We start from the raw sequence: 14,048 nt of genomic DNA, 5'->3' as shown, positions 1-14,048 counted from the left end.
TGTGTGTTGAACATATTGTTCATCAAGATAACACAGGATTTAGGATTACAAGCTTTGGTTCTGGTTATCCTACTTAATTATTAATATGTAATATGAACTTCAAAAATCGGAGGTTTTTACCTAAATAATTATATTGTATTAGGATTTTGGCCATAGAAAGCTTGTTTCCTGACAGGCGAAAAAAATAGTTGTTTATTATGTGTTTGTTGCTTTTCAATACATATTACATATGGTTGAAACTTTTTATAGATACATTTAGTTAAATATAGGTTAATTTTTTGCCACTACGCAAACGAAGCTGCGTGTCTAAGCATGTCAAATATAATATGTATTATTATACTAACAAAGTTTTAAGTAATATAAGATACAATATTATATCTCATTTAATTTCCTATAAAAATTCAATAAATATCTTCGATACTAATTCACCAGTTTGTAAAATCTAGTAGGCCATGATATACCATTAGATGAGAGCAACACAAAGTGATGTTATTGTAATGTAAAAGAGCATATTCTAAAACACATCACAACGGGTACAGCCCTTGTCCCGTGGGACAGAAAACATGGACACCCTTGTTGTTGCGTAGGACTGTTGTGGTGAAAAGTGCTTATTTTTTTGAATTAATATTTTTTAATAAGCATCTTCCAATTTGTCTTCTTCTAATAAGTAAGTGTGCAAAATATATATTTTATGTTGTAACGGTAACAAACCTAGGTATTGTTTTCATTGTTTTGTTTCATATTGCATTACTTTTTTATGGATTATGCAATTTAAAACATGTTAAATGTTTCGAAATGTACGTGAAATGAGAAAACAGTTACTATTATTTTCAAACTTTTCCCATTTTTTTATTAATGTTTTTCCCAGTTATGTCTATTATGCTTCAAGCTCACGAAACAGTTCATTTTAATTAAAAATTACCTTGAAATATTAAGCTTTTATATTCTTTAATCACAATTATTTTTCCAAAATTGTATTCTATACTAGGGGTCCGCCCCGGCTTCGCCCGTGGTACATATTCACGTTTTCTCTACGTAAGAACCATCCTCGTACTTCAAGGAATATAATAAAAAAAGAATTAAAGAAATCGGTTCAGCTGTTCTAAAGTTATGCGCTTACCTACCAACACATTTTGGGATTCATTTTTATAGATATTATTCTATATTATGTACGACAACTGTACCAAAAATACTGTGTTAAATGAACATTCCCTACCCGACTGTACATAGTCACTTAGGGTGTGATCACACTCGTAATTGGCTTATCAAGATACGAACCCCTGTCACAAAATTACTTAGCGGTGCTATCCGATTAGATTTATCTCTTTATTATGGTCTAGCCACTTGCGAGCTAAATTTATTTATTTTGTATTAATGTCGACACGATTGGTATAATTGTAACTTGCAAATGGTTCAAAAACTTAGTAAGGTATCCAATATTATCTTATAGGAATTTAAAAGACTTGTGTGCTATTAATATTCCAACTTTTGATTGATATTTTGTACTTTTAACAAAAAGTTGACTCTCTCCCACTTTATTATCTATAATATTAACGTAACTAAAAACTATCCCTGTAAAAATACAATCCGAACAATAGAATAATAATAGAAAAACTATCGAACAGATTTTGAACATTTATTCTCAAGCAGGAAGCCTTTATAGTCCTTAGTCCCAAGTTTCATATTTGTACTTATAGCAATTTATGTAAATCAATCTTTGTCAAGTGTTTATGCTATCATCGCAACTCAACGAAAACACACCCGTTTCTAACACTCATACTAAAATAAATTAAACAAACAACAGCGCGAAAAATCACACCATACTGTCCCATCACGGGACAATCAATAGATTCCCAAATCAGCTATAAACAAGGTCTCCATACCGGGGGTCGGCCCACGCCCCTCTCTGGGGACATGGCATTATAGCAAAATTTAATTTCAACTGCTCAATAAAATAATGGACATTATGACAATTCGATTATGACAACACTGTAAAGTGCATTTGGTATTTTAGTATTGTACTATGGTAGGATTATAAATTGTAGGTAGGTACCTAATATCAATCGATTTATGTATGAAATAATCAATTTTAAATTAAAGCTAAATAATTGAATATGTGTAAAATGAAGAAATGAAAATGCAAGAGAAATAAAAAAAAGTAACCTGTGCCTTAATAAACATTTTTTTTTTTATATAAAGTCAAGATCATATTATACCTATCTATTTTTTTTATATACCTGTAAGAAAGGTATGGAATGGTAATCATCTTTAATTAATTTTTGCACAGGACCAATTAATACATTTTATTTACCTACTTTAAATCTTATTCCAAATGTTTGAAGTGAAACTTTGTTAGGAAATTTTATAATTAAGCCGTATACACGCCAAGTTTCATATTTTAATGACTCTTCATAATTTTAAAATTTGATACACGATAGAGAGAAAGGTAAATTTAAACAAGTATGATTATTAATAAATAAATGTGATACTAAGATATTCTTAATACTTATATATATATTTACTTACATTTCGAATTTTCCACGATTCCCTTATGATTATTTTCTTTATCTACCTACGTATTTATTTGAAAGATTAAAACTTATTTCAATAAGCAATAATTATTTTAAAGGGGATTTTTAACAAGTTAAGAATATATTTCCTTCTTTCGCAGTTGGATAAAAACTAATGATTTTCCTTCTTTTCGGATGCTGATAATCATTATGAAATGCCTAAGCCCTAACCCTTTCTTAGCAAGTTTTTTAACCAGCACTATTTTGTCCAGGTACTACGAAACGGGTAGCTTCAAAGCCGGCGTGATAGGAGGTTCGAAGCCGAAGGTAGCGACCCCACCCGTGGTGGACGCTATCGCCGCATACAAGAGGGAAAACCCGACGATGTTCGCCTGGGAGATCCGGGATAGACTGCTGAGCGAGGGGATCTGTAGCCAGGATAATGTGCCCTCTGTGTCCAGTATTAATAGGTATGTGTGTTTATAACAAGTTTATATTAATATGGAAGGTTATAATAGTTTTTGAGTCTCAGTATTACAAAGAAACAAAATCGTCCTCTATCTCAATAACTCTCAATTCCTTATAGTATAGAGATTGGAGAATTACAGTAGCTACTTATAGATATAATTTCAATGATTATTTTTTATTTTTTATTTTTAGTGATATTTTTTATTCTTCTATAGGTGAGATTTTTGACATCGCGAACTCTTTTCGCGAAATTCATTTTAATACTACTTCAGATTTAAAATTCCGTTAAAGTTACTAATCTAAATAACACTGTACTATTTAATAGGTTTTTGGACACAATAAAAAAGACATTGATCAATGTAACATCACAATATATTAATTAATATTAGATACATCGATATTAAGTATTTTCAATAAAATATATTTAAAACTAAGCCAAATGAATCAATGTAACGGTCCCAAGGCCCCACGGTTAATGCCCATCGCGTTTTATTGTGCCTTAATGGACTGCTCTCGATTTGGGGTGAAATTGAGATGTAACAATATACTTACTGTAAGCTCATTGCTTTATTTATTTTTGTTGTTTTTTTATTTATTGTTGGTAATTTTTAATCGTCAGCCTTTGCCGTTTAATACAGTCGTTAAAAACCAAATGATTTCGTAGCCATTTTTGCACACCTTGTTTCTCTTGATATCTTTTCTTTTGACGTAATGTGAAACATATATAGTTGTTTTAATGTCTAATAAAAATTGTTCATTTATTTTACTAATATTTTTTATAAATAAATCGCTAATCTTTATAAATAAAGCTTCTTCAAACAAAGAATGTACGAATCATGTATTTAAATTCTTCAGAATAACGTCAACGAGTAATATTAAATGAAAACAGAGCTAGCGCGTAAGAGTCAACTCTATCTCTCATCAACTCTATTGGCTAGTAAGAAAGTGCGCGCACGTAGCGACGCAACTTCCTATAGAGTTGATGGGAGAGACAAAATAGTTGCGGAGACAAAAGTTGCTCTTGCGCGCTAGCTCAATACCCCACTTTAAAAATTTTTACATGTCAATTCTTCCCTGAAATTATATCAGTAGCTTGTAATCAACCTAAAATCAATACAAATTCATTTATTGATAACAACACTTATTAAAACTCTACGCAATTACATTTCCAGATAAGATACGTTTGTGTTATCAGCTACCGTTTATTAATTTTGTTATCTCTGGATTACGCTAATATTCCTTGTTAAAAAACGGGATTAGATAAAAATATATGAAATTAGTGATTGGAAAGGAAAATCTGGATAAATATATTGTAGCGCCCAATGACCTATTTTTAAAATCAACTGTGATCTTCAGTTACCTATAGATATAATTTTAAATTAATAGAAGGATCGTTAGTAGTGTAGCTACACTACTAAGGACTTAAAATTTTGTAGTGACCTCTTTTATATGGAACTAGCGGTCCGCCCCGGCTTCGCCCGTGGTACATGTTTACGTTTTCTCTACATAAGAACCATCCTCGAACTTCAAGGAATATTATAAAAAAAGAATTAACGAAATCGCTTCAGTCGTTCTCGAGTTATGCGCTTACCAACACATTTTAGGATTCATTTTTATAGATATTATAGATTTATAAAATTGCCTGCTTTAATATGACTTATCAGTATAGTTATAGTTCTCTGCTTTATTTATCTATATATATAAAACTCAAAGGTGACTGATATAGTGAAGCGGAATAATATACATAGATATTATAGGAAAAGGTTCAAATAATAAGTGCTTGATCATAAATTTGCAAGATCATCAACGGGTTTAGCAAATTCATAAGTGCCCATAAAAATCGGAATGAATCATCGGCTATCAATGTTGCCATAACCCTAACGTTTTCCCGAAAACGGGGGAATTCAGTTTATATGTTTATTATTTGAATGGCAATAATTCAATGGATGCTGCTGAGGACGTCCGGTGCGAGGAGCACGTGTCCCTGTTTCCGGTACGCCATCTTTGTCCCCCCTTCCCTACTTCCGGTAGACAACCCCTTGATGGCTACGAAAAATACGTGTTATATTTGTGAAGTTAACTAAGTATTTGAACTAATAATTATTGTAAGAAATGTGGATCCCTTTCGGTTGCTAAAATAAAATAACAATGACTAGATTTTTCACGTGTCGTCACTCACGCATAATTTGCGTTATCCATACAAACATTTATATGTATTAATAATAATAAATAATAATATTAATAAATGCTAATTTAACTGCTGTAATTTATGTGTGACTGACTTTTCCTAAAGTTTACCTACATATTTTTAACATTTCTAATCTCTATGTTTAATATTATATTATACAGCACAACGTGATCCTACCAAAAGCTTCTCAACTTGCTACAACACTTAAAAAAATCAATGAAACAAAAGTGTTTTTACTTTTTCGTAGCCCCAACCAACTCTTTTGCAACGATTCATGGTACACCGTACAATACAAAATGTATCTTATCCCCTTACAAAAGAACTTAAAATACAATACAATCTTGAGCACTATAAATGTAATGGGTTGCAAACATTTGGTAATGTGTGAGAATATAGAAGCAAATAATTTAACAAATACTTTTCTAACGTTTACTGAATACGGGGATGTCTCGTTATGTAGTAAATTTGAAAGAAGTACTTTTACACCATTATTTTTCGAACATTCCTTGAAAGTATGTGCTTACGAAGCTTTTTAATTTTTAGTTATATTGTTTCTTTTCATTTGAAATATTATGATGGCGATATTTCTGAAAATCATCGTCTATTTAGAAATTATAACTGTTTTGAGGACTTCAATTTTTAACTGTCAAGATGCTGAATATAATGTATTTTAAATGCACTAAATTTAATTCCTCAAAAAATTAACTTAGTCCATTTTATGCGTATGATGATGAAACAAAAACACCACACCCAGCAAAGTAATAAAAACTTTAAATTTCAAATTATACGATCATTACTTTCAAAATTGCATTGCAGAGTCAATTTTAAAGCAATTCACTGGAGGGGTCCTTGCACCCCACGACACGTGCCCGACACGCGCAGCTAATGTCGTGTCGTGTCGTCTCCTGCGGTCTATTCAACGATAAATACGATTCTGTTTAAGTGACGATATGGAGGGATTATAGGATTTCTGTAGGATGTTAATTGTTTGGACTGAATGGTCAATGGAAACGTTTATGTATGGGAAACAAGAATGATGTGAGTAAAGTTTCGAATGGTAACAAAAACAACACATTTAAAAAAATCGCTAAATTAATTACTGGAATAATGAGTTTTACCCAAAAATAGATAAAATAACTTAACATGGTTCATAATATTTAGGTACATTCATTACACACTATCATTACAGTTATCTTAACTTTAATAGGAAATATTTTAGCACACACCACATCCTTACGTTATAAACCGTATAAATAATTTCAAATCACCGATATGAATACAGCAATAACCATTATTTCAAAAAATCAAATGCCATCTGCAATAAAATTAAAAAAAAGCGCAAACTTGCAAAAAGACATTTTTAATCGAGGGCACGCCGCTGCCTGGTAATTGAAGCAATAATTCTAGCAACCCCAATTTGACATTTGAGTTTTTTACGCGCCAAACTGAATAATTCCGATGGACAATTTAGGTTCCCTTTGTGAGTGTCTGTGCTGACAACCGTCAACGTGGATGTTTTTGTCGTAAATTTAACGATATTTCACGTTAATTGGTTATGAAATGATAATATATAGGTAGCTGTTATTTTTTTACAATAATGTTTCATAATAAGTTTTGTTGATACAAAAAATATATAATTTTGGAATTGTCGACTCGAAAATAACTCTTGAAGGGAGTAATAATTTTTCATGTGAAAATAAGGTACAGGAAAAATAAAAGTCAACAAAGCTGCGGGAGGTAGCTAGGACATAAATAGTTTCTATATAAACATCGAAATATTAGAAAACTTTTTTTATGTTATACTATTTCCTCAGTAATAAAATTGTTGTACATAAATACTTATATTTGAAACTATCCAACTTATTGTACTAAAATGATAATACCTTTCAATAAATTACACATTTCAACAAAGAATATTCTTCCGGCAGAGAAAGGAGTAGGTATTATAATATAAAAAATATGAAACCGCACGTCCGTCCGGAAGCGTGTAGTGCGCGCTTTTTGCGAAATTGCCATCGTTAAAATTTGCATTTAAAAGCTAGGGAAATGTTAACTAAGTTAATATTTTTGTTATTCATGTAGTTGTTGTAAAGATATATTTTGTTTAGCACAATAAAGACAAAAATTTAGCATGAAGGAAATAACTTGAAATATATATTTTATAGAGGTACACATAAAAGTATCTGCTACATTGGTATTTGGTAACCTACATCCTTCAAAAGTATAATCTTTCGTAGTAAAGCATATAATTCCCTGTGGTATTTAAACACTGTTTATCCAATTACAAAATAAATGATAGGTATTACTCAAAATACCTACTATCATAACACTAAACTCACAAATCATAACATCCAAAATCATAATACAAATAATAATCCATGTAATTTATAATAAAAACGCGCCATCAATCAAGTCCCCTCAGTGATGAGTACATTACAACCTGACCTTTATAAGTTTGCGAAACAATTTTTGCATATGTCAACCCGCGAGATACTGGCAATACTTCAACGGGAGCCATTATCCATCATGGCGGGAAATGAACTGTCAACGGCGCGATGGCGGGAAAATGATAGCTAAATGAACGTAGTTTAATTTGGTCTGGGATTAGCGTTGTTTGTTTGGTGTGATGGGATATAAAATAAAATATTTGTAGGCATGTGGTGCTGTGTGTTTATGTAAGTGTGTGTGCGAATTTGCTCAATATTATTCTGGTATGATATAACTAGTACAAGAAGGTAAATAACGATGATTATTTCTGATTATTTATATGTATGAAAAGTAGATTATAAAATTTTCCAAACATTTGGATAAATAACTTCGGGAATAAGTTTTTACTTAACTACCATGTTTAATTAATAAAAAATTACTTATTTAATTAAATTGTTTACGAAATCTTTTTGTAACATGTTATTTTGTTATTGTTATTCATACCTATTCAATTAAATGCATAGATATAAATTAAAATAATTAATGCACTTGATTATACCTACAATAAATACTCTTTAATACCCCAACATTAAAATTTATAAGCTAATAAGGAATCATTATTACGTAGGAAAGTACTCTCCAATTCTCCATAATCTATTTATATATTCCACATCAATACAAAATTATGAGAAAGTATATCAACAACAAGTACAATCCATTAGCTAAATAAAAAAGCACCCTACGACCACGACACGTGCCACGACATCGCAATGCAATTTACATGCGACCGCTACGATTTGTTACGCTTCCGACACGCATTCGACAAAAATGTCGTGTCGGCAAATTTATCACTTTTTGCGTTTTAATGATTTATTAGTGCAATTTCGGTTACGATATCGATTATAAGAATAGTTGAAATGTCTTTTTTTTGCTTGGTTTGATTTTCTTTATCATAGTAAATTATTTTCCTTACTATTCCTTTAGCATAAATAATAATTATATGCTTATATTTGGCGATTGCAAACTCGTCTTTGTACCTAATCTTTAACTACCTATATCTAACATTTAAACGCGCTTTAATTGCAAATATCGTAAGTGTAAAAATATGCTAGGTCAAATTTTTATATGCCTCTGCAATTGTAACAAACTTATCGACTGAAGATGATGATTCTCATACACCAATCTTGTTGCAGGATTGTGCGCAACAAAGCGGCTGAGAAGGCGAAACACGCGCACAACCAGCAGCAACAACAACAACAGGAACAGGAGATCAGCTCCGCGCAGGGGAGTGTTGTTTCTGTAAGTCTGTTATAAATCTATACTAATAATATAAAGCTGAGAGTTTGTTTGTTTGAACGCGCTTATCTCAGGAACTAATGGTCCGATTTGAAAAATTATTTCGGTGTTACATAGCCCATTTATCGAGGAAGGCTCGCCATATATATTATTCTCGCTATATACTAGGCTATATAATATCATTACGCTCAGACCAACAGGAACGGAGCCACACAGGTTAAACCGCGAAGCGCAGCTAGTTATAATTCTACCTATATAGCCAATAGTCTTCTCAAAGATTGCTCAAGTAGGTATGCGATCAACAGCATTATCATTGTGTTATAATCAATCAACTCCCAGGTCACAATTAATACTTATTCTAAAGAAAATCATTATTTATTCAATTAGACTTCTTTTAGAAGCGCTTTCGAATCGTCATTACATATTTTTAACATTTACCACCGATTCGGAAAGCAGTATCTATGGAGAAGAAACGGCAAGAAACTCCATAATTGCTCTTTTAAAATCCGGTCATTACAATTCAATTTTACCTACATAATATGTAACTTATATCTAACTACATAATATATCATATCATTCCCAGGTAATAACGCACGCAGGCAATGCTGGGACCACCGCCGTGTTATCTCCAACCACGGAGCAGCACGTCACAAATACAGGCAGCTACAGCATCAATGGGATCCTGGGGATCGAGCAGGTGGAAGGTCTGCATAATGGGAACGGGCTGAAGAGGAAACGGCATGAGGATCAGGGTAAGTGGAACATGAGGGAAGATAAGAAGCATTGTGTAGGGTAGTTACAATTAATAAGATTCTGGGCATCGAGCAGGTGGGTCTCTGGTGGTGGCAATCGAACAGAATACAATATTATTATCGCCGTGTAGGTAGGTATGTCAGAAGAACATAATATAAATGTTTTCAACAACTATACGTGAATTTTTGTTGCAATTTTACTGTATCAATTTTAATATTTACGTATCAAACACTGTGCTTGCTACTACTTACATAACATACAACACCAAAAATATTAAATAACACTAAATATTATACTCAATTCGTCCCATGCCCCATTGAGTACTAGAGACATAGTATCGAGTGAGCCTACATATGTACCACAGACTATATAAACTTGCGCGATGGGGATTAAAACATTGTGGACCCCGCAGCTACGCGTCTCCGAGTCGCGGTAGTGATGGGACAGTGGCTATCGATAATAATATAAAAATGATGAGCATAGGAAAATAGTGGTGCATCGTTTAGGCATTTCGTGCATATGATAATAATAGGTACAAACTTGTGTAGTTTGAATGATACATTATAGTAATATCTGATTAAATAATAGACATTGATGCACTTCAGGCAGCAACACGTCATAGAGAAGATGATGAAAAAGGCAGCAGTAAAATAAACTTTATTTTAAAGAACATTCCCATGTTGATGATGATAAATAGATAGATAGATCTTTCTATTTACAGCCACTTTCATACCTGCTATCGCCCGAACCAAACTTGGAAAAATTTCCATATAAAACTTCAAAATCATCGTCAAAATCTATCGACACCCACCCATCCCTACCGTCCCTTTCATAGTGGTGTGCGCTGAGCGGAACCAGCAAGATTTACTGTGCTATTAAAACCAGCACAAATTGTGGCCATATTATATTAACTTATAACTTCTCTTTAAATTCTAACCCCTTTTCCGGAGCGGATACGGGTGTCATAACCATAGCTTATCTGTTATACCCACCGACATTGTCTACCCTGTAATCGTATAAACGTAAAATTTGTATGAAATGTCGTGGGATTCCTTTAACTTGAGTATTTGATTTGATTTAGTGTTACATTATGGTATATTATTTGTATGCCTTCTTATTTTTTTAATGATAATTCTACTGATGTTTTGTTGTTAAAGCTTTTTTGTTTGCCAAACTTTCACTTAATGACTTGATTTTGTCCGATTTTTATTTATACAGATATACCTAGATTCTGTAAATAGGCAAGCTCTTATCCAACTGTTACTCGAGTGAAGCCACGGGATTCACTAACAAGTAATTTAATGACTCTGAACTTTGTTAACAGATGAGAACAGAGATTTCAATAGTCATTCAGAAGACGACGTGAAGAGACAAAGAAGTCACTACAACGGCGACCAGATATATTCTAACGTAAGTATTATTTTAAACTTGAAGCAATTTACTTAAAATGACTTACATATTATTAAATAATAAATATAAATTAAATGTTAATTTCCCGCATTCAGCAAACTATCCAACATAATAAAATGGAGTGTTTAAGTTAAAAATTATCATTGAGTTTTGACTCATGGTTATTATGACACAGTGCGAGTAGCGAATTGCTTACAGCCTAAGCTTACAGCTACCATCGTATTATAGTCCAATTTTGTCCTAAAATACGCAAGCTCAAGCATAAAAGAATGTCAAAAATACCGGTTGACCATTTGATTAAAGGAAAATATCATATAACATGCTCAAAACATAAAAAAGAGCGTGCGAGCACACGTGTCAGAAGTGAAACTTCTTTAGATTCAAAGATACCAGAATCAACACTTTATTCAATGACGTGACGGAACGTGGCAAATATTTCCATAATTTTTAAGGTTTTTTAAGATTTTTTTAAGAAGTTTTAAGCTATTGCATAGCTTATCGCGGGCCTTGAGCGCGGGGACCGAATCCAGAAATTGCGTAACGAAAAACCTCACGCTCCCCACTCCGACGGGCGGAGGTGTGGCTTGAAGGCATAGCATGCAATAGCTTTACCGCGGCAGTCCCCGAGTGCGACACGTATTATTTTTCTTCAAGTTCCAAATCTCACACGTAACTAAACCCAGGTTCCCTTCCAGCTGTGGTCGTCGTCGAAGTGGAGTCTAAAGGACGAGTACAAGTTGCTCTCAGAGCTCGGGGGCGGGACGGGGTACTACGGGGAGCTGTTCGAGGCGCCGTATGAACACGCCGCTCATCCGCACTATGCACCGCATTCTGGTGAGTTATAGACGACTAGCTTTCCGCCCGCGGCTTCGCCCGCGCAGTCAAAGAAAAACCCGCATAGGTCCGTTCCAGTGGGATGCGTCATTTTCCCGGGATAAAAAGTAACCTATGTCCTTTCTCGGGTATCAAAATATCTCTATACCAAATTTCATGCAAATTGGTTCAGTAGTTAAGGCGTGATTGAGTAACAGACAGACAGACAGAGTTACTTTCGCATTTATAATATTAGTATGGATTATGTGTAGGAAAGTTCTAGAATATGGTTTTTATCCAAGGATCTGAAAATATAGGATCAGGGAAATTATCTAGGTAAGGTCTACAACTAGGCTATGTCGAGATACTAAAGTATCAGCAGTACGACAAACGCCGCAATCTGGCGATTTCCAGATATAAATAGCATCTAGGAAAGTTCTAGAACTATGTCTTATACAGATAATTTTATTCTTAGTTACTGATTCTATGTGCATCCTGAATTATTTTATCGTAATCTAGAATGAAAAATGCAAGGCAAGAGATGAATTTTAATATCTATTTAACCATTTATTGTACCACACCTTTTAACATTACAGTATATAATATAATATAGTTGTATAGATTCGAGGTAAAGTACAAAAGGTGACCTTATCGCTTAAAAGCGATTTCTTCCAGGCAATCTACCAATTAGTTCGATAAAAAGATAATCCGGAAGTTCTGAAAATAACTTAAAAATCCTTTATTTCTATTATTTCTATTAAATGATTTAAAATTTTATAAAACTTTAATCATTTTATAAGTAGGCGAGGCTCGTGTCACGATCAAGCGTCGTTTTGCCAACCCGCCAATTTTTACAACTACCGTCATCAAACCATTATTAGTTACGCCCTGAAAATTACTATGTCGTTATGTTTGTTTCGTAATGCAAGCTGAGATATGCAAAGCTAGTTGGAAGCTATTGTTTTCTAATACATTGTATAATTAATTGTGTTCATTTTTTAAAAACTCGATTCTGCACTAATCTTTATGCTATAAAGTATATTTATTTATTTTAGTGGTTTAGGTTTGTGCATGTATCACTTTAAAATATTTAGATGTTTTGTTGAGTTTTCATGTTTATATAATAATATGATCTTTGCTATAAGACTTACGCTTACATTCGAAAGTGGTCAATGTCGTAAAAATTCCACTTCATAGCTTTCATATATCATAGCTTGAAATGGAAACAAGCCTTATTCTAAAACAGTATAGCACTAAATAACTGTATCTAGACTCTCTTCTTACGGTTGAATTGTTTACATCCAACTGCAGGTCGCTATTTAAAACCGGGCTAAGCATGTTTTATAGGTTTTATTATCCTTATTAAAATACACTTTACTTTTGAAAATATATTGACAAATAATACAGGACGAAAATACATGTAATTTTTGAATTCTGATGATGAAGACACCTATTTTAATTGAGATTTCACAGCAAATCTTGAAGAAGTTATAAATCAAGCTACTTAGCACGCAAGAGCAACTTTTGTCTCCGCAACTATTTTGTCTCTCCCATCAACTCTATGGGGAGTTGCGTCGCTACGTGCGCGCACTATAGAGTTCATAGAGTTGATGGGAGAGACAAAATAGTTGCGGAGACAAAAGTTGCTCTTGCTCACCCATGGACTAGTATGAAAGTGCACGCACGTAGCGACGCAACTCCCCATACAATTGATGGGAGAGACAAAATAGTTGCGGAGACAAAAGTTGCTCTTGCGCGCTAGCTCTTACGTATACAGGGTGTAATCGTTAAGTGTGCACACTGTACAGGCGATTATTCTGTAACTATTTGCAGATATCAAAAAACTTTAACCTGATATCGAAAGCACTGTACCTAATGAGTAAAATGACAATAATAACTTTAAAAAATAAAACGAGAAATACCCAAAAAAATTACATCAAACGCTCCCATACATTTTATTTGATTTTGTGCTTTAATTGCTTTGCAAATTTTAATGAAAGTTCTTATAAAAACTGTTAATAGAGCTCGATGTGGAATACTTTTGGATATTTCTCGTTTTATTTTTAAAAAGTTATTATTGTCATTTTACTCATTAGGTATAGTATCGGTAAATTAAGGAAAGCTGGCATGTTCACAGTACTCACACTTATGCAATTTCACTTACAGTATGTTCAAAAATAAAT

General features: G+C 33.0%; 1 protein-coding gene across 4 annotated transcripts in view; it reads left to right on the top strand.

Moving 5' to 3' along the window:
• LOC123703546 (paired box protein Pax-5) overlaps positions 1-14,048 on the top strand; it is a 76,645-nt gene that overhangs the window by 53,953 nt on the left and 8,644 nt on the right. For all 4 annotated transcript variants that reach the window (XM_045651607.1, XM_045651606.1, XM_045651605.1 and 1 more), the window contains exons 5-9: positions 2,783-2,980; positions 8,787-8,892; positions 9,473-9,641; positions 10,967-11,052; positions 11,748-11,886. In XM_045651607.1, coding sequence (XP_045507563.1) covers positions 2,783-2,980; positions 8,787-8,892; positions 9,473-9,641; positions 10,967-11,052; positions 11,748-11,886 — 698 coding nt within the window. The remainder of the gene's footprint in view (positions 1-2,782; positions 2,981-8,786; positions 8,893-9,472; positions 9,642-10,966; positions 11,053-11,747; positions 11,887-14,048) is intronic.

Source organism: Colias croceus, chromosome 26 (assembly GCF_905220415.1).
Source record: "Colias croceus chromosome 26, ilColCroc2.1".
NCBI lineage: Eukaryota > Metazoa > Arthropoda > Insecta > Lepidoptera > Pieridae > Colias > Colias croceus.
The sequence above is the reverse complement of the archived record's forward strand: the minus strand, read 5'-3'. Positions and strand labels throughout refer to the sequence as shown.